This window comes from Panulirus ornatus, chromosome 21 (genome assembly GCF_036320965.1).
Source record: "Panulirus ornatus isolate Po-2019 chromosome 21, ASM3632096v1, whole genome shotgun sequence".
Classification (NCBI taxonomy): Eukaryota; Metazoa; Arthropoda; class Malacostraca; order Decapoda; family Palinuridae; genus Panulirus; species Panulirus ornatus.
The window spans coordinates 14004868-14027748 of record NC_092244.1 but is presented as its reverse complement, the minus strand read 5'-3'; the positions used below and the strand labels follow the sequence as shown (position 1 = coordinate 14027748).

Here is a 22881-nt window from a genome sequence, read left to right as displayed (position 1 = left end):
CGTATATATCCTATGTGTGAAATAAGTATTTTAAAGAACTTTGAGTAATCGTTGACCAAAGATTCTGTTACGTTTGTCTTAAACCATAACCTTAGGTCAGGCATCCACTTGACCAACATGACACCACTTGGGTTTTACATAAGGTCCCTCTTGGTACCAAAAGAATAAATGAGTGGATGACCTTCAGGCAGTAGTAAGATTATATAAGAACTGAAACGCGGGTCGACGTAATACAAAGACCCTGTACCAGGAACCAAGACCTGATGAATCTTAACAACAATAGCAACTAGAACTGTTGCCTCGCCACTTTCCCGAGTACCTCACAGGAATGAGTGGAAACTCTTCCCTCAACATTCACATCATGGCAGGAGCAACATCGGGATAAGAGAAAGACCATTAGAGCATCTTTACAGGGGTTAGACGGAAGACTGTTAGCGACACTAATTTTTCAAATATAACTTTCGTGAAGAAGCCCTCATATTGATTTCTAACAGTACATAATCAGCTTATCCAAAAAGATATTGATATATTTGCTATCAGTACGCGTGTGTGTTGAGTGACAAGGAAGGAGAAAGATTCATCAGATTCAAGGCTGTCACAAGCTATTGGTTATATGACAAGACGTTCCCTAAGTGTTTTTTTGTTTTTTTTTTTACATGTGGTATACCATTACCCATGGCATATAATGTGTCAAAAACTTTATTTTGATTGTTCGCTGAAACATTTGTGCGCTTGGATGCCGTTGTATATTGTTCGCCAGATATGTTCGCCGTCTAGTTCCAGCTGAGGATCTTCGCTGGCTTGAGGCTCAACTCTGGATGGCTGCAGTACTGTATGATCCCGTAATACAAAATGTTTAAAATGATATGATTTCGTATTGAAGCAGTTTATTAGATACGTAATGAAGCAAGAGTTTTGAAAGTATTAGCTTCGTACACTCTGCATATATAATTCTACAAGGAAACTAACCATCGCAGAGGTGTCTGAGGTATTTGACGTTTGATGAGCAGTGTATCAAGGGTGGGTAATAAAGGGGACTGAAAGATTGATTTTACAGTATTTAGATGCAAGTTTAATGTAGTCACTTAGTGCTAGATTGGGCTAGGTTGTATAAGGCTAAGGTATGCTGGGCTTAAAAGTTACGAAAGTGGTAAAGTAAGTTTATCCTTACCATGTTTTTCTTAATGAAGTTGAATATAACTGGTATAGATCAACTCCGTACACCTGTCAAAACTGATTTAGGAAGGCAGTGCATGGTTTGGAACTAAATTTCATACATATCTAAAGTGATAGTAGGGACGATCAGGGAAATTGTAGGATCAATTGATGTAAAGGTAGTTGAACCACAAGTAGAAATCAACCTAACCTATTAAAACCACATTTTGCTACCCCAAGCATCGCAGATTTACACTGTAGTAGAAATCTAGCAATATCAGTGTGGTCTGTTGCTTGGGTCCACAGCTGCTTAGTGTTTCATCTGCTTACATTTTATTTTGTCCTTTTCATCTGCTTACATTTTATTTTGCCCTTTTCATCTGCTTACCTTCTATTTTGCCACCTTTTCATTCATGTGAATATGGACATTATGATAACTGAAACAACCCTTTACGTTTGATAAACACATTATACTTAAGAAGAAATATTTCATTTTCTGAAAAAATGTGACTTACAAAAGAACTTGTAATGAACTTTTATATATATGCACATTCATATTACACGTGCACACACATACACACACACACACACACACACACCTATATGTATATATATTGTTTGAGGACAATATGTGGTGTGAGGTGGTTTGATCGAGTAAGTAATAATAGGGTAAGAGAGATGTGTGGTAATAAAAAGAGTGTGGTTGAGAGCAGAAGAGGGTGTTTTGAAATGGTTTGGTCACGTTGAGAAAATGAGTGAGGAAAGATTGACCAAGAGGATATATGTGTCAGAGGTGGAGGGAACGAGGAGAAGTGGGAGACCAAATTGGAGGTGGAAAGATGGAGTGAAAAAGATTTTGAGTGATCGGGGCCTGAACATGCAGGAGGGTGAAAGGCGTGCAAGGAATAGAGTGAATTGGAATGATGTGGTATACCGGGGTCGACGTGCTGTCAGTGGATTGAACCAGGGCATGTGGAGCATCTGGGGTAAACCATGGAAAGTTCTGTGGGGCCTGGATGTGGAAATAAGGGAGCTGTGGTTTTGGTGTATTATTACATGACAGCTAGAGACTGAATGTGAACGAATGGGGCCTTTGTTGTCTTTTCCTAGCGCTACCTCGCACACATGAGGGGGGAGGGGTTGTTATTTCATGTGTGGCGGGGTGGCAATGGGAATGAATAAAGGCAGACAGTATGAATTATGTAAAAATGTATATATGTTTATGTCTGTGTGTGTATATATATGTATATGTTGAGATGTATAGGTACGTATATTTGTGTGTGTAGACATGTATGTATATACATGTGCATGGGTTGGGCCATTCTTTCATCTGTTTCCTTGCGCTACCTCGCTAACGCGGGAGACAGCGACAAAGCAAAATAGATAAATATATACAATCAATAGCATAATATTTCAGTAGGTAACAGATATTCTTATGTATTGCACTACACAGCATTATTGAATGCCACCTGCTTTTGGTTATGCTACAAGTAAGAAATTGCCTTTAGCAATGTTTTATAATCAGAGTCTCACTCTAAAGGGGTCCATCCTTTCCTTAGCTGCAGAAGACCCTGGAGAAATGGTCCTGGGGATATATAATGATAAAGATAACAAATGTTGTTTTGAGTGAACGGTGAAAACTTTGATAGTACAGTATTTTGAAGGGTATAAGGGAAAGACCTTGATGAATGATTAAATGGACAAGTTTTATAAGAAACACTTGAAGGCTAGGGGTAGTTTAGATAAGGGTGTACTGCTGATGATTATTGCTGTGCTGTAGGGGCAAGTTGTGTTTAAGCTTCATTTCTGACAGGTCAACTTCATGCCAAGAGGAATACTTATGAAACACGACAGTAGTGTAAAAGACTTCAACTCATGTTGTTAAGCATGAGCTGAGGATATGTGTAAGTGAAACATGATGCTTATGACTGATCCAATCTGTGGATTGAATGTATTGAAAGAAAACAAAGAGAAATTGATGAGTCATTTGTATTACTGATAAGAGTGCTCAAGTACTTTATCATATACAGACAGGCCACCCGTAGCATGTCTGATAAGAGGAGCGGTAATGCAGCTCGTACCCAAGCTGAGATGTGGTTGCAGGCAAGCCTCCAAAACTGATGCCAGGTAAACTCCAAATAAGGTAAACTTATGTTTTCCCAGAATGCTTAAATCTGATAACAGTGTGAAGTTGGATTTCCTCTTGTAATGAAGAAATGTACATTTCATTGAATAAGATGTATCAATGAACCATAATGTATATTAGGAAAGTTGTTGCTTGGGTAAACATTCTCTTATTGTTTGGATATATTAGAGGTTGATCTTCATTATGTTTAATTTCTATTTAATAGAAGTTATGTATTCTTTATCCAGGTCACAGGGAGATATGTGTTGTCATGTGATGCTGGCAAATGACATTCTACTGGACATTGTTCCTGTTTTATCAGTACTGATTTGTGGTACTTTGGTAAGCACCTTCCATAGTTTTTCAACTTATCATGGTAACTACAGTGTATTCAGGTGAGCCAAATGTCCTTATACTTATCAGTCACCTTGATTATCACAGTAGAAGTAATGAGATGGGCACAGATGCAAGATAAAAACTGACAACTTTTTACTGAGACAAATAGAAACCTTTTTTTTTGGTAGATTGTCAATTTACAGAATTTGATGTATCCAAAGCATATGATATCGTGTATGTTGGGATGATAATGCCTCTAGTTATACCATCCCTAATTAACCCCCCAAACTTTTGGCATTTACCACTGAGCACACATTGCTTGTGCAGTTACTTCTCATTCAAGAAGGATGACCGTGGAATTACCAGCAGCATTTTGGTCTTTTTTTTAACATTTTTTTCATTTTTCATTTTTTCATTTTTTAGTTTTATTTCTTATTTCATTTTTTATTTATTGGGTATCTGATATAGTTAGTCATGCAGAATAGATATCCATATGAATAGATGAGTGATACCACAAACAATGACATACCAGAGAAGGGCATCAAAGATACGCCCAGATTTAAGGGGAAGCCTAAACGCTTTAGATTTGCCCACCCTAGAAGAGAGAAGAGTGAGGGGTAACTTGATAACAACATTCAAGTTTTTAAAACACTGATGATGTAAACAGATCTTCAAGAGATATAGGGATAGAGCCAGAAGACATAACATGAAATTAAGAAAGAAACTTGTTGAAAAAGATGTAATGTGGATGAATAGAACAGAATGACTGAGGACATGATTAATGCAGAGAGCATGCTTAGATTTAAGAAGTGAATGGTTTTCAAGATATATAGGCCTGACAAGCATAAAACTCCCTCCCTGCACATTATAAATAAGTAATTATAACAGAGGTGCTGATTAGAAAACTACTTAAGTCTGTATACATGTAATGGTTTGTGTTCCTGACTGTGACACATTCATGGGTCAAGTGCATAGGTTCAAATCCTGGTTACGGCAGTCAGTCCACTGTCAACCCAGTTGTTCATTCACCCCTAGGGGTTGGTCAGTAAAATGGGTACTTAGCTCAGGCTAGGGTATATATATATATATATATATATATATATATATATATATATATATATATATATATATATATATATATATATATATTTTCATACTTGAATTGCTGTTTCCTGCATCAGCAAAGTAGCACTAGGAAACAAACAAAGAAAGACCCATCCACTCATATACTTATATATATATAAATACACGTCCATACTCCTACATATACATACATACATATAAACATATACATATGCATACACAGCCATATACATATATACACGTGTATATTCATACTCGTGTTCATCCATTTCCAGTGCCTCACCACCCCACAAGAAACAGCATTGCCACCCCTTGTGTAAGCAAGGTAGTGCCAGGAAAACAGACAAAAAAAGCCACATTCATTCACACTCAGTCTCTAGCTGTCATGTTTAATGCACTGAAACCACAGCACCTTATCCACATTCAGTATCCACATTCAGTCCCCACACACCTTTCCATGGTTTACCTCAGACGTTTCACATGACCTGGTTCAGTCCATTTTGAAAATTCGTCAACTCTGGTTTATAACATCATTCCAATTCACTCTATTCCTTGCACTCCTCTCACCCTCTTGCATGTTCAGGCCCTGATTGCTCAAAATCTTTCTCCCTCCATCTTTCCAACACCAATTTGGTATCCCACTTATTCTTGTTCCCTCCACTTCTGACACATATATTCTCTTTGTCAACCTTTCCTCACTCATTCTCTCCATATATTCAAACCATTTCAACACACCCTCTTCTGCTCTCTCAACTGCACTCTTTTTATTACCACACATCTCTCTTACTCTTTCATTACTTACTCAGTCAAACCACATCACACCACGTATTGTCCTAATACATTTCATTTCCAACACATCCTTTCTCCTCCATACAACACCTCTCTATAGCCCATGCCTCGCAACCATATAATATTCTCTCCATATGTCCAGGCCATTTCAGCACACCCTCTTCAGCTCTCTCACCCATACTCTTTTTGTTACCATGCCTTATTCAAGGAAATATGTTCTTAATGAGTAGATGATATGTAAACACCATTTAAAAGATATATGTGTAGAGTACTTAGTGCTTGTAGTCTGAAATTACAATTGAAAAGAAACCACAAAATGTGTACTGTGTTTTACTGCTTCTCTTCTTGTAATATGTTATGTAAACACCCACTTCCCTAGAGCCCCAAGTAAGAGACTAAGGAACTGATGAAGGGATTATCAGTTTCAGAATGAAGAAACAATGATTGTAATATTCGGACACTAATACCTTGTTCGTGCTAGTCCTTAGAGCACTGTTTCATTATAGTGCTCTTGCTTGCATCTTGGAGCTGTATATATACTAGAAAAAAATATGAAAATCAATGAAAGAAGTTCAATAGTCACAAGTCTGAACACTCACAACATGCTGAGAGCAGCTCTCTTTGTTTACACTTACTTGGCCAATCAGAGCACCTGACATACATATGCTCACATCATATGCTCACATCCAATCAGCTCTGAGTGTTTCATCATTTAGGTGAATATTCATTTTATGTCTTCAGGATGTGTTATTGCCTAAATTTCTTTGCTCAAATCTGAATTGTTTGATTTACTGTCTGTATTTATTATATATATACAATAAAGTTAGCATGTCGTATATTTAAGAAATGTTATAGGAATCTTTACAGTATCTCTTATCCCATTGACTTTGAAAGTTGTTAGGTTAGTGAGTGAAAGCTTAAGAAAATCTTCGTATGTTATTTCCTATGAATAAAAAGAAATACTGTCTTTGATGTGAGTACAAACGATGCATGTCATATCTCACCTCTTTCAGATGCAAAATTGGTCTCACCCAACAAAACCAAGATAGAAGCGCTACAGAGATTTAGTTATCAGTGGATGAATAAGTTTGGAGGAATTATTTCTTTGTGGAGGACTGATCTTACACTGTTTAAGTCTGCATCAGCATTTCTCCTGAGCACATACATCAGGAGTCAGAATGAATAGTTTCTATCTGCTCCAGTAAGAGCTGCTGTTTAGCAGCATATCTCTCTAAGGGATGGAATGTGGATGCTTTCCATTTGTTACTCATTTTTATGATAACATTGGTGGGTTCTTGAAATATGTTTTATGTTGCTGATAGATGTGAAATATTAAAGTGATTTTGAATATTACTGCCAAATGGATAGGTCTGGATGAAAAATGCTTAATTGCTCACTCCAGTAATTCACATACATCATTTATGAAAGTTGATGAAGGTAGTATGCTTGGTAATGCAATACAACAGGCAAGCATATTTGTTTTGCCAGTCACCCAATGTGTCTGTCAGAGGCAGTTGTTTAATGGATATTTTAAAAAGTTTAGGACGCCTGTTAGAAAGGACCATCTCAGCAGTCATAAACTTACATAAGTGAGAAAATGTTTGAATATGAAGAGTAGGAAGCTGTTTTCTTACAGAAGCAGTTTTTATTATTGCAAGCTTATCCATAGTGATGAGAGAAGGTGTGAATGTAAGGTGTGGGAAAAGATTTTAGGTGAGTTCATGTATGAGGAAAAATAGATTTTCATACAGGAGAGAAAAGAATTAATCTAAGGAATGTAAAAAAAATTTTATAGTGAAGAGCAGCTACAGCATGCATAACATTATTCACACAAGTTAGAAATTTAAACGTGAGAAATGCAGAAGAATTATTTACTTAGAAGAGCTGCTTGAATAGGCTTGAGTTTATTCACCAGGTGGGAAATTTAAGTGCAAAGAACATGAGGAAAAGCTTCAGCCTGAAGGGTAGCTTGAACATGGATAAACCTAATCATACAGGTAGGAAAAAATTCAAATGTGAGTAATTTGGGAAGCTATATTTAAAGAAAGGCAGCCAGAACATGAATAAGTTGACTCATACAGGAGAGAAATTTCAATGTGAGGAATGTGGGAAACTATTCACCTTGAAAGGTAACCTTAAAAGGCATAAACTTGTTCATACAGGTGATAGGAATTTTGAGTGTAAGGATTGTGGTAAACTCTTCTCTCAGAAGTGCCACCTAACAATGCATAACCTAATTCACTCAGGTGAGAAAAAGTTTGGGTGCGAGGTCTGTGGGAAACTTTTCATTCAGAAAAGTCACCTCAGCCTGCATAAACTTATTCACACATCTGAGAAAAAGTTTAAATGTGAGGAATGTGGGAAACCATTTACTCAAAAGAGTAGCCTTAATAAACATAAGCGTACTCACACGGCTGGGAACAGTGTTGAATGTGAGGAATGTGGGAAACTGTTTTCTCATGAGGGACATAATAACATGCATAGGGTTATTCGCAGAGTTGGAAATTGGTATGAATTTGAAGTATGTGGGAAGAAATTCATCAGGAAGAATGACCTGCAAATCCATATAAATATTCACGCAAGTGATAAAAAATTTGAATGTGAGGAATGTGGAAAGTTTTTTGCTTTGAAGAGAAGCCTAAAGATACATAAGTTTAATCATACAGGTGAAAAAAATTATGGGTGTGAGGAATGTGGGAAACTGTTCAGTCAGAAGAGATACCTTGATATGCATATGCTTATCCATAGAGGTGAGAAATTATATGAGTGTGAAGAGTGTGGAAAAGGATTCATTAGGAAAGGTGACCTGAAAAACCATATTGATTTGCACACAGGTGAGAAAAAGTTTGAATGTGAGGAGTGTGGGAAGATATTCAATTGGAAGAGCAACCTCATAAGACATAAGGTTTTTCACTTAGGTGAGAAAAGTTTTGAATGTAAGGAATGTGGAAAGCTGTTTTCTAGGAAGAGCAGCCTAAACATGCATGAGATGATTCACACTGGTGAGAAAAATTATGAGTGTGAAGAATGTGGGAAACTTTTCACCTGGAAGAGAAACCTTAATGCACATAAGCTTATTCACTCACATGAGAAACGGTATGAATGTGCAGATTGTGGGAAAAGATTTACTAGCAAAGGTGGCCTAAAAAGACATATTACAATTCACTTTGTTGAGAAAAAGTTTGAATGTAAGGATTGTGGGGAAAAATTTGCTCGTAAGGGCACTCTTAAAGTGCATAAACTTATTCACAGAGGTGAAAAAAGAATAATGTGAGGGTATTGGGACTGGTCACTTAAAAGAACAATATCAACACTTGCATAGTTGTTCACACTAAAATGTATGAGGAAAATGAGAAAACACTCATTTCGACCTTAAAACCCTCATGGTTGTTCACACAAGGGAAGAAAAGCCTCAGAGTGAGTGATGAAATGCTTTTTCTGATATAAACAAGAAACAGTCTAGATGTGAGGAGTATGAGAAGGAATTCATTTAGTCAAAAACTTTGATGATTCAGGCTGAAAAGGGTTGCACATAAGGAAAGTGTGATCATGGTATTCAGAAGAAACACTTCATTGCCCGTAAGTCTATTCAGGTCTCCCTGCAGTTTGTGAGAACATCTTTCAGTCCCAGAAACAGAGGCAACCTTTAGCAATTACGTACTTTACTTGATTATAGACATCCACCTTTAATTGTTGTGAGAAAACTGCTTTGAGGAAATTCCATTGACATTGTTCAAGTGCTAGTTCATTTTGTAACTTAGAAGCATTCATAGTAACCAATGTCAGCTAAGAAGAACTGGTATACTTTTATCATTTTCCACTTAGATCCACTAAGGAAGTGGTCATATCTATTGAGGAGGTATTCTGATATTTCTTCTGTGAAGATGGAAACTTAACTGCCATGAAATACTGGTCTTCCTTGTTTTTACCAAATTCGCATGACACTTTTTGTTACCCAAAATTCATTTTTACTGAGCTATCATATATCACACATACATGCTTAAGCATAACTAAGGCATTTTTTAAAAGAATAAAGACTTCTTATGTGAAGATAAGGAATAAGTGTTAAAAGACTGACTTTCATAGTACTAACATTGACTCATAGCAACAGGCACAATGCATCCCACTTGTGGCTTTTAGCACATGTATAACTCGTATAAACAGTGATACAGTGAAAACAAACAAGTTATGATCTTGCCTATGGTGGTTGGTACAAACTTACCAAATGCAAATGACAGGAAGGTAGACTTGTTTCCATTCCACATTGAAAAGCACACCAAAACAGCTATGAAACAGTTAGGAATCAAAACAGGATCATATTTCCGCATAGCCTTTTATATGCAATGGTGATTGAGAGGTCAGGCAGGCATATTTATGCAGTAAATCCTTGATTTTTTTATTATTATTCCTATTTTTGAGATAGCCTGGGCAACTGAATGCCCCCATCATCACCATCTCATATGTGCCATATGTGTGGCAAGGGTGTTTGATGTCACTAAGGTTGTTTAACTTGTTTATAGATGGGGTGGTTAGGGAGGTAAATGCAAGAGTTTTTGAGAGAAGGGTGAGTATGTAGTCTGTTGAGATGAGAGGATGGGAAATGAGTCATTTGTTGTTCACCAAAGGTACAGCATTGGTGGCTGATAAGTGAGGAACTGCATAAGCTGGTGACAAGGCTTGGAAAAGTGTCATGTATAATGCACCGAAACCACAGCTCCCTTTCCACATCCAGGCCCCACAGAACTTTCCATGGTTCACCCCAGACACTCCACACGCCCTGGTTCAATCCATTGACAGCACGTTGACCCCGGTATACCACATCGTTCCATTTCACTCTATTCCTTGCATGCCTTTCACCCTCCTGCATGTTCAGGCCCCGATCACCCAAAATCTTTTTCACTCCATCTTACCACCTCCAATTTGGTCTCCCACTTCTCCTCGTTCCCTCCACCTCTGATACATATATCCTCTTGGTCAATCTTTCCTCACTCATTTTCTCAATGTGACCAAACCATTTCAAAACACCCTCTTCTGCCCTCTCAACCACACTCTTTTTATTACTACACATCTCTCTTACCCTATTATTACTTACTCGATCAAACCACCTCACACCACATATTGTCCTCAAACATCTCATTTCCAGCACATCCACCCTCCTCCGCACAACTCTATCTATAGCCCATGCCTCGCAACCATATAACATTGTTGGAACTACTATTCCTTCAAACACACCCATTTTTGCTTTCCAAGATAATTTTCTTGACTTCCACACATTCTTCAAAGCTCCCAGAACTTATATATATTTATTCCTGATTACTCTTGGAAAAATGTCTATGAAAGAGTCCTGGTAATACTCAGGACTTTTTAAAGGCTCTTACAGCTCAAGGCTGCAGCACTTCCAGTGGCAGGGAAATGTAGACCACCTTGGAATGAGAAGTCTTTGACAAGACTGTACTCCCAATGATCCAATCTTTACTCACAGTGTGACTTGTATGCATACTTTATCATACCTTTCTGCCCCAGGAGTTCCTTCTATCCTTATGAGGCTGCCTCTGAACCACAAATCATAAAGTGTTGTGATGCATGTGTGTATCTATGTGCAGCGAGTGCAGGGCAATTGAGTAGCAAGTGCTAAGTGTCTTTTTTTTTATGATATTTGCGTTGCAGGCGTGAAGGGTCATTGTTGTGTTGAAGTGGTGTTTTTACTTTCAAAGTGATTGGAAGTGTTCAGTGTTAGTGGGTTTGTGTGATTCATGTTTGTCTGGAGAGTCTGGTTTCTGATGGTTGCATGTTTGTTGAGTTTGAGTTTAAGACTGAGTTGGGAGTTTGATTGTTTAGTGCCTGTTGGTTTATTGCAGTATGTATGTGTCTTGTTATTGTTATATTTGCTGGGGTTCAGGAATGTGTGAGGAGAGTTTCCTGAAGTATGAGATGGGTAAACTTTTTATTTCTACTTCAGGGTTGGTGTAGTTATGGAGTGGTTTGGGTTATAAGGGCTGCATAAAATTGAGTGCCAAGCATGGTGAGGTGACACTGTATTAAGAGTATCTTTCTATGTATTTGAATTTGTTGAGTGTTTTTAGTTGTTAGGCAGCCAGCAGTTGTTCTGAGTATATTATTTTGTGTGGTGTGCACTTTTTTTATACTGTATTTACTTTTGAGAGGGTGGAATATTAGACAGATGAGGTATAGTTTAAAATGGAGTGGATGAATTTTTTGTATAGGATGTTGAGAAATTCTTTTTTATTGTCCAAATTTGGTGCCTGTATTATAATGCCAAGACCCTACCAATGTTCATGTGAACTGTCACCATTTGTCCCCACCCAAAGGTTTTGGACCCTTGGCATATATTTGGCTGCTGTTTCCCTCAACTTCCGTATGGAAACTGGCCACATGAGGATTGGCTTTTTTAATACCTCCTTCCCTTGAACAGCTAAGCTGTAGAATTCTCTTTGCCTTTCTATCATCATATAACCTTTCTGCCTTTAAGAGTCAGGACTGTAAACACCTATGGAGCCCTGAATGATTTTTTCTTTCTTTTCCTTTTACTTTTATTCACCTGAGATGATCTTGAGTGTGGCATGTTTCCCCATGCTATATTGGTCACTTGAAGGTCACAAACTCAACTCATATAAGGGCAGGAGAGTGGCTTGATGGCACAAAGTGATTACATTACACTTAGTGAACAAACCAATTTGTCTAAAGGACTATGGTGGCCCATATTACATTATGAATACCAGTAGTGAAGAGCATACTGCCTGCGATTTAAAGCATTTGTAACTATAGAACAATGACAGAACAAACTAAAATCAGTGGATGTAGAGGGGGCTGGCTGAGATGATTATGCAGTCAATTTTTGTACATTCTCTAAGCTATTTGAAGGTCACTGTCTTTATTATGTGCACTCAGCAAGTATATATTGCCCTCTCCAAGTGTCATAAATGATGTATATATCTACTGCAACTGTTGAGCAACTTCTGTGTCATGAACTGTAAATGAATCATAAAACTTAAGGAGCATGAGATGTGATATAGATTGCAAACAGTGAATTAGATTTTTTTCTTTTAATTTAGGTGAATGTATCATGTCCCTTAACTACTTATGATTATTATAGCAACTCTGCTTACACTTTTTTTTTATTTTTGTCAGATTACTAACCCTCAGAATAAGAGTTTAGGATTAGAACCTGGAAGGGCATATTTGTTTGGGCTGGATTTCATTGACTTGTGTGACTCCAAAAAGTAGCTGAACTTAAGATTGGTTCTTTAAAAGTAAAAAAGTGAAAGAGCATAGGGAAGTACTATGGAGAAAATACTATGAGTACTATAGCCAGACAGCATTTACAATGAATAAAAGAGCAAAAAATTAATATAAGATATAAAGATAAATCTTTTCATATAATTATTTTCATTCATCAGTGACTTTTCATAACAGTAAAATTATAAAAGTCTTTACAATTACCAGCTACACCAGTTATATGTGGTATTGTCAAGGTCAGGTAGCTGTTGGCAACGCTTTCTCTGCTTTTGCTAAAAAACCTTTTCCTGCTTATCTTGGTCATCTTTTAATGCTGTGAGAGGCAGCATCCATAAAATCACTGTCCACTTGATATAAAGATAGATCATCATCATCATCAGATAATTCAGGATCATCATTTGCATGGTCCATTGAATCTTACTAAAAGCCTCACAATTTCCCTCTTAGGAAACTCACATGAATGTGCTCTCATTGGCATGTCTCAAGGATGACTGATTCTGGGGAGAAATTATTATGCACTCCCACCCTGGCCACCACCTAGGTTCAGTGCACTACCTTGAAATTGAGGTGCATAATAGTGTGTAAATATACATCTAGAGGTGTTGCTCAGCTTGCATAAATATCCATCTGGTAGGTTAAAGAATAACAAAGAACTGATAGAGAAGAGAGGAGATCAACAAAGGTGGTACCACAATTATAGATCTGAATTTTGGTAAAATGTCAGAGACGATAGATTTTCTTCCATTTAAGAGAGAAGAGTAATAGGTAACTTGATCATAACCTTTTAAGTTTTTAAACAAGGCTTATGATGTTAACAGTGAACAGTTCTTTGTGAGATGCAAAGATAGAAATACCAAAAGCTGTAACATGGAATCAAGCACGAGACTTATTGGAAAAGATGTAAAGAGGTTCTTTTATTGTATAAGAGTAGGGAATAATAGAGCGACATGAGAAATGATTGTGAATGTGAATAACATAGGTTTAAAAAGTATGATTGTAGAAAAAGTTCAAGAGCCATGATTAAAATCCCTTCCTTATACCATACAATCCCAGTAGATGGGATGGAATTGAATGAGTATGAAATATCTAAATTAGAATTTTACACCTTTCAACTATGAGTCTGTTCTTTGTTGTCAAAGCACAAAATTATTGACTGAAGTTTCTTCTAAGAAGCTATCCTTGCTAGTTTCTGAAACTTGAAAGTCCTTGCAAAATCCTTTGGTTTAAGAGTCTTCAGTCTCATATTGGCATACTTTTCACAAAAATTGTGGTGCCAGGGAGAAGAAATTCATGAAGTATTTCCCTTAACTTTTACCAAGGATGTGGTTATGACACAGGGTATGTTTGCTTGAGCTTCAGCTATCAGTAGCAGAAGTTAGAACAGTCATGGGTAAGTTGATCCTATCTGTAGAAGAGAGAAAGTGATAGATATGATTCTAGGAATGCAGAATGAATATTTTCCATACTCAGTGAAACTAGTTCTGCATTGTCCAGTTTTTGCATTATAACACTTCTAGAAAGTTATTGTTGTAGGCCTCATCAGTATGCCAGAAATTAGGGAATATTCAGACAGCAGTAAAAGTGAAAGTAAAGACAAATGATTGGATTATTCTGACAGGAAGGAAATATTAGGTGCAGTATGGAGTAAAGTTAAAGGGAAAGGATGATTAGAAGACCCAGAGTTAGAAGTATATGAAATGTATATGAGTAAAACTGCACTTTCTGGACCCATACCTAGGGAAGATAAAGTGTATTTTTTGTATTTAAGATCCCTTTTGTTACACACGCCTGCAAGATTTTTAGACAAAGGTTTTCAGAGGCCTCATAGGACCTTAGATCATAAATAATTGCATAGATTATTATATATTATCTCAAGGTTTTGTTATTCTTGGAAATTTGAGCCATGCTAGAACTTTAGCAAGAGAAGAACCTCCCAGACAGTTTTCAACAAGAAAAGATTAACTTGAATATAAGTATTTATTTAGTTGGTGATTTTAATTGATTTTTTTAATGAGGAAATCCTTACCCATCCTGTTGATTATTTTTGTAAGACTACAGAAAGGTGAAGACAAGTAAAGAAACTTTTTTTAAAGTCTTCAATTACCCAGTAAAAATTTTAAGGTGAATTTTCTCATTTGCCCTTACCTCAATATCTGAAACTGTTATGAATTATTTGGGGAGAGTTTTAGCACTGTGACATCATAGCTAGTTGTGCAGAGTGGTCACAATGTGATACTTACTTTTTTTAACTTTGTCATCTCTTCTTGGGCCTTGATTACCATCTGCAGATTTTGGGCATGGAAATGGCAAGGTTGTTGAAGCATTAAAGGTCCATGTTTTGGATACCTAGGGTATTGATCTCCTGAATGAGGCAAGGCATTGACAAGGTGTTGCAAGAAGCAAGCTTGATTTTCATCTGGTTCTGCCAGGTCATGACTGGATTAAGGTCTGGGGAAGCTCCCAAGCCTCTCCAGGAGTTGACTATTTTTCTATGATAACCAGTTCATCACCTTTCTAGCCTTATGACGGACACTATCCTACGTAAAATTATCACGCTTGAGAACCTCATATAAAGGAAGTAGGTGGTCCTCTAGCAGTGTTTTTAGATTAGAAATACAGGCCTCTCCTACCCACTGCACCACTAAAGCAGCCTCAGATTTTCACATTTTGTGGGTGTTTTACTGTTTTCACTGTGAAACGAGAGTCATACCAGCTGGTACCCTCCAGCCTCTCCACCCTACCCTGCCTTACTCCACTGTCGCTCACTCCAGTTATCTGTGCAAATGTGAGTCGTTTGCATTGCATTTCCTTCATGACCAAAGATTTGACAGCTGGCTTGCAGGAGGGAGAGTAAAGATCCTTTTAAAAGTGATGTTGAATGGTTCTTTGAGAGATGTTTCCTAGAAGTTTTGGTTGTCTTTTTGTTAGCTTGGCAGCTGAAATGTGGGGTTGCTTCAATACTTCTCATCTTGTGAAGTTACCTGTAGATCTAGAAGTCTTCTTTGAAAAACCAGAGGTAGGTTTTGGAAGTGAGGTGACGATATCAGGGAAGTCACGAACATTGGCATGTATTTGCTTTATCGTGCGTTCTGACCGCCCAGTGAACCTAGAAATCTACCCACATTTTCTTGCTTTCAGGCAGAAGTTTTAGCTTTCTCCTCCATAGAAAGACAAGAGCCAACCATCCTGAAGTATAGGTGAAAGAAATACAGCATCCAGAGGTTGCGGCCAGGAGATGTAAAGAAAGAAAATCTTTCTGTAAAGATAGCTTGAGGCACACTAAAGTATGATGCTGGTGCATACACCATTAGAAACACTAGTCTTAGTGCCCACATGTATGACAATTTCATCCTGAGAGCATCATATGTTTTTACCCACAACAAACCTTAGCTATGTCACCTTTGAAAAAGTATCGGGGGTGTTAAAGGTTTTTGCAGACACTGTACATATGATTAGATTTACTCTTGCATTTACTGTAAATGAAATTATTAACTTTATGTTCTTCTACATCATTTATGATAACCTGACAGCTCATGAGTGAACTGCATGAAAGGTGGGGAAAAATAGGAAGTTTAAATTGAAATTGCTTTTAACTTCCTCATAGTTAACTTTTTATCTAATTATATGCAGGACTTTTCCCAAAAGAACATTCATAGTTCATGTCCACAGTTCTTGTGTTGAACTAAGTATAAGTTTTTTTATGCCCTTAATGTACAGTAGTGACTAGACCGTATTCTGCAGTGTAGTAGGTTTCTTTACATATATCTAATACATAAGCGTGACATTAGTGCTGTAATTTAGAACTTTGCTTTAAAAAATTTGTAAAGTGTAACTTTGTTACAGTTTGTCATCTGTAGCAGATGTCATTTATTATCTTTGATAATTTTTTGGATAGATTAGATGTTTTCTTTCATGTTTTCTTGTGTTATTCATAAAGTTCCTATTTTTGTAGTTTTCAGTATGTCATCTAGCGAATGTAAATTTCCTGTGAGGTTGTTTGCCAAATCCTATTGTACTGAAAGGTTAAATGAAGTCAAATAAAGCTTGACGTATGTTTGTCAGGGGTCCTAACTAAGAGTGTTTAAATGGGAGCAGGGCTAGTCATAACATGGTGCAATTTTGTCATAATAGTGTCAGCATATATTTTCAATAAACCAGAACCTAAGAACATTTTTGTTTTAAAACATGTGAAGTGAAGCTCTCTTGTTTAAGCATATCAACTGTCATAAAAGTTGCATAATGATCATGTGTCTGAGGTAATGATTTTTTTTTCATGAGCTAATGCTTTAATGCTTACTTGATATCCATTGGTAAATGTACACAAATAAAGAGCTTAATTTGTGAAATATATAAAGTTTTTTGTACAGCTGTGTGTTTCTTCTTATTCTTACAAACACTCCATCTTATGTAGTTTTCCTGCTTATTTGGTATTCTGAATTACTTTACCTTAACTTCCTATCCTTGAGGTCCTTTCTATCATCTATATGGGTCCTACAGCTTTCAGAAAGCTGGCCTTGTCCAGTGGACATGACCATAAGTTAAAACTTGTAGTGATGTTTTGCATATGTCTATGTGGGGAGAGTACTGGAGAAATGAGAAGTAAGTGGTCTGTGAATTCATTGTTATAGTTGCACGAGTGCTCTTGAGACACATTAATTCATTGTTTGTAATATTCTAGGGATGAATGATGTCCAGAGCACAGATGGAGTAGAGTAACTCTTATATGTCAAAGGAGTTTGATTTCTGATGGGTGTATGTCTGGTGGTATGATCTTTTAAAATAAGTTGGGAGGGTGGTTGTTTAGTGCTTCTCAGGTCATCCCAGTGTATATATATTATGTCACTGTTGTTGGGGAGTGGGGATCTGTGATTATAGGCTGCTGAAGTGTGAAGCAGAGTTTAGCATTTTATCTCTATTTGGGAGGTTTTGGATAATTACGGGGTGGTTTAGATGAGAAGAGCAAAGTGCTGTTCTACAGAATTGAATGCTGAGTATATTCAGGTGGGACTGTATTGGAAGAATCTCTTTTATTTTATAAGCAATGAGTGTTTTTTGGTTTCTTTGCAGCCAGCTATTATTTTGAGTGCTTTGTTATGTTTGGTTTGTAGCTTCGTGATATTTGCTTTTGACGGGTTGGATGATCAGGCAGTTGAGGTTTAGCGTAGGACGGGGTGGTTGAATTGCTTGTTGAAGATACTAAGGGAATTTTTTTTGTCCAAGTCCGGTACATGTTAGTGTCATGGGAGCATTCAGTTTGTTTCTTGTCTTTGTTAACTTTTGTGGAACTGGGAGTGAATCTTGTGTTTGTCATACATGATGCCCAGAGTAGTTTAGTGTTTTGTTGAGTGGGGGTGGTTGGCTATTCAAGGATATGGAAGGGTGCAGGTTTAATTCATATGTTTGGTGTTCAAAGGGTGACAAGAATTCTGTGGAGATGCTTCTTTTTTTATGTTGAAGGCTCCAGTTACAGACAACAGTCCACATCAAGACTGGGCCTTAATTGAAATAAAGGAAGAATTATGATATGGGAAAAGGAAAGACATGGGAAAGTATTCACAATTTTTTGAGAATGTGAAAGACCTGTCTTTTGAAATATGCCAGGTCATAGGTATTGGGAAAGACATGAGAAGGTAGAAAGTAGAGAGCTTACATTCTATTCTGGATGTGACACTGTTCCAGTCATGTAATGCAGTATTGCATGTTTGTAGTGTCAGGGCATTGAAGTTTTATTATAAGGTTGTCTTCATATAGTGCTCCATGGGGAACTCAATTGTACACTTGGGGGTTTATGAAATGAACCATTTGTGAGTGACTCTGGCTTGGCAGCCACCATTGAAGTTGACTAACCACTATTTGTCAGTTTTGTTGAAGGTAATGTCAGGTATGTTTTGTATGAAGATGTGTCAGGAGGCATCTTACAAACACTTTGTTGATGTCGAGTGTTACTAATTGTGTATGGGAAGGTCTGTTTGGAGCATGATATTGGAGTGATTGGGTCTAAAATAATATTTTATTCATGAGAGCAGGATAATTTACCTAATTCTGTAGTGGATTAGTTTCATGGAGAGTTTAGACGCTGAAGACAAAAGTGATGCAGGATAGGAAGAGGAGGGAGGGCTGGATAGTTTGAAGGATTTCAAGACTGATATTGTGTCAGAAACTTTCCTGATGTTTGGGATTTTGCTGTGTACAAGAGTTGTTGAAGATTGAGTGGTTGATTGCAACTGGGCCAAATTGTTAAATCTGAAATCTTTATAGTTTTATTTGCATTGCTTGTGTTTGTGGGAGTGAAGGATAGGTGAGCAGCTTTTTTTTCTGGATGTATTTTGTGTAGGTTTTTTATGACCTTTTTGGTTGGAGTGTGATTGGTTTGTGACTGATTTTTGAGTAGAGTCTCATGTATGTTTATGTGATCTTTTGGCAAAGGGATGTCATTGGACTGGGTCAGCTTTCTTCCATGGCTATAGGTGATGGCATGTGATTTTGTCTGTGCTCATTTCTTTATTTTTCTGCGATTTGCAACTTGGGAGAGGTTCAGGTTATGTTACTATCTATCTTGGATGGGTTAAGTGTCATTATTGGAATGGTATGTGATCAAAGGAGATTTCATGTAATGTGTTCCACGTGGTCTTCGTGTGCAGAACTGGTGTGCAAAAACTAACATCTGGCAAGGTTGGTTGCCGGAGATGGTGGATTGGGAGTCCAATTAGCTTGTTGCATATACTGACAATGAGGATGGGATGCAATTGATTTATGAGTAATTCACCTTTGTTATCTTAGGGGTGAATATGAAGCCATGAAGGATGAGGGCATTAAAATTACTTTGATAGATACTGGGAATGTTGGACAGGTTCTACAGTTGGGTAGAGTTTCAGGGAGGACAACTGGTAGGTGGAGGTATGTAGGTAATGATTATGTTGTAGTTAGTGCTGTGTGATTTGGGGATTGTATTTCAAGAGCAGCCATTATTTGTGATGTTTTGATCTTGGAGTGGTGTTTTCAAATAGGATAATGTGATGAAGGAATTCTTGGTCCTTCTTATTCTTGTTGTCTCTCTTATCTTATGGTTGAGGAGTTGTAGAACAATAGGAGTGTGGTTTTGGGGTATAAGTCTGATTTCTTGTAAGAAAGCTGGGTGTGTTGTGTTTCTAGAGTAGGTTTAGGAGTGCCTGACTATGTTTGAAGCCATTGCCATCGAGTTGTACGATGGCTAGTTTCTTTGGGGGGTTCTGTGGAGCAATGGGGTATATAATTGAGAAGAGGGTTGGTATATCTTATACTGTTGCTTTTTGGGTGTTTGTTCTTAAGAGATTGAGAGGCTGCATTTGGTGTTTCCAAGTGGTTGATGTATGTCCAGTAGGAGTAATGTGTAGGGAAGGCAGCTGGAGCATCTGTTGGAGTGCTTTTTGGTGATGGGGTTTGGCAGTGTGGGCAGATTAAATTTGATGGCTCAGGGATGGGACTAATGAGATGAACTGCTTCTTCCCAAACACGTTCAATCCTTCAGTTCATGATTGACCAAATAACAGTTTTACTCTTTTCCCAAGTAAATTTGAACATACGCATTATTAGACTGAACATCATATTGGAATTCTGTTGATTAAAAACATTTGAATATGTATTCTATTTTTTGATCAGATGTTTTATAAAGACATTTGAAGTTTTTGACATCAAAACTCGTACGAGTGTATAACGTAAATAATTATGGATTTGAATTTTAGTTAGGGAGACTTTAGCACGAAAAGCCATTTTCTTTACTTTAAAGAAAATTTTGACAATTCAGTGGTTAACTAAAATAATGATTGATATGCGTTAAATGGAGGGTAGGTGTTTAAGATTATTCAAAGGTTATGCATGCTCTCATTGCAGTGTTAGGCCTTTGTATCTGAAATGTATGATCAAGAGATACATTGAATAGAGGATATTATATTACCGTTCGTTCATACAGTGAATTTTGTCATGAAATTGTTTTTCCGAGGGTTTTATGACGTCTTTTGAATCATTCTGGCCTTCATTTCTGTCGCAAACAGGTGGATGTTCGAAACTAATTTTACCGTCATGGCACCTCGAGAATTAGTCGACATCGTCAACACCCCGGGCCAGACAGTCTTGGCGAATCCATCAACACATATAGACTGATATTCAATAATAACATTCCTAAAAGGCAGTAGTTTACATACAGCAGTTTGAATGGAAACTAAAGTAGGGGAATTACACAGGAAACAATGACTCATAGTAGCAACAAAGCTCATCTATGGTAATATATATCACGATGATTTAAGCTTCTGATACAAACTTATGCAAAATGTTGCTCCTTGACATAATGGTGAGAACAATATGTAATTTTCAAAAGAAAAGGACTGCACGGATCCACATGAATATTTTACAGAATTCAAAATCTGACCTGGCTAGCGTACCCCAAGGTGGTGTGCTCTCTCCAACTTGGAATATACTTATATCAGGGGTATGTCTGCTCTTACAGCAAGTAACGTTAATAAAGTATTACTTGAGGATGACTTTTTATATAATCCATGGGAAAGGAAATCAAAAACCATGCTTGACGGAAAAAGCTTGCAGGGATATGTCCACAAGCTCGTAGCCAGCGAGGGGTAAAGGTAGCGCGCCACCTACCTATAAGGCAATAAGTTCTGCTAAAGTACAACTGCATTTTTAGTTCTGTATCATTTTTCTTGTTCTCGCATCACCCGCATCGTGATAAAATTGACATCCTTAATGTGTTTATGATATAAATGAAGAGGCTATGGTTGATCCTCCAGCAGACGATGTAACATTTGACTTGTTTACACATGCTTACCCACGAAGTTGAGGACAATTGTGGCATTTTCACCATGATATAGGTAAGATATGGGCCCTGTTTTATTCCTATTGGTAATGCGAATGTGTATTTCATCTGTGATTGCATTGAGCAACGAAGTCTATGTTGAAATAACGGTGTAAGTAATTGGCCACTGATGGTGTATTTGCCGTAGTCCTGGCAATCAAAAACTGGCCTGCATAAAATCTTGTCCATGTAATATACTCATGAAATTATATGACTATAGTTTTCAGAGCAGTATTGAGAAGAGGCAAATTGATGATAAAGCTACGCGTGGTTTCCTTATATATAGAGCCTTCATATACCATAGATAATCTCCCAGTTGAATGTCATTCGCCAGTGTCGCCACAATTCCCCCCATCCACCCACCCACCATGAAATATTGTGGGTCCGGGTTTGGTATTATTGCCAGCCCAATGAAACAAATACACACTCAATCCGTAATGGCACCTCACAACTACGACTCGTTTCAGTAATGGTACACCCAAGAACGGGCTGTCATTGGTGGTAGCCTGTGAAAAGCTAAGTATGGGCGAATATTTACACACAAACACACACACACACACACACTGATATTAAATGGTTTTGAAGACCAGTCACCTAAGAGAAGATCATTATTCTGCAACCCTTTTTATATGTATTCATTTTTAGTGTAAAATCCTCACTAGCTCTATCAATTAGTGACTAAACTTATTGAAGAAGAACTGAAGTACCTGAAATAGCTATTCAGTTTTGAAAATGTAATTTGACATGCAATATGATTTTATAGATCTTGACATAGATAACGTCAAAATGATCAGCACATAGAAAATAACCGCTTCTTTAGTCTCCTCAAGGCCGGACTCATCTAAATCATTTTCAGTGTTAAGGCATCTGTTTTATTTCAATAATCAATTTAAGGTTGTATTTAGGGCATCTAGCGAACATATGCCCTGTTGCTTAAATTCTTCTACAGGTTGTGCATTGTGGGGAAAATAAATTTGATGATGTGCCATGTAGGCATGGTTGGGAAGTCATCCAGTTGTCTGTTCTAAGTTTGAAGTTATTCTGTAATACGAGGTTGGTCTATTGAGTTTTGTAATAGGAAACGTTGTAATCTTTTCCAGAAAGAGACCTAGGGATGTAGCTCGACTTAGCAAGTTTGTAAGTCTGTACGTTACCATAAATGTTACAGTGGCCGGGAGAATGGTCGCTTGTTTGGCCTTTAGGCCTATCGACTTAACAGGATCATTTATTCCATCGGCGTCATCTTACATTCACCAACAGAAAATTCTTTAACTCTTTCGGGTGTTGAAGATAA

General features: G+C 37.4%; 1 protein-coding gene and 1 long non-coding RNA gene across 2 annotated transcripts; both read left to right on the top strand.

Moving 5' to 3' along the window:
- Positions 1–790: 790 nt before the first annotated feature.
- LOC139756386 (uncharacterized) lies at positions 791–16913 on the top strand. Its single transcript, XR_011714329.1, has 5 exons — positions 791–988; positions 3186–3282; positions 3529–3622; positions 6502–6775; positions 15884–16913. It is a non-coding gene; the product is annotated as an uncharacterized lncRNA (long non-coding RNA).
- LOC139756385 (uncharacterized) lies at positions 6782–16913 on the top strand. Its single transcript, XM_071675787.1, has one exon. The coding sequence runs from the start codon at positions 7548–7550 to the stop codon at positions 8760–8762; it is 1215 nt and encodes a 404-aa protein (XP_071531888.1). The 5' UTR covers positions 6782–7547; the 3' UTR covers positions 8763–16913.
- Positions 16914–22881: the final 5968 nt, after the last annotated feature.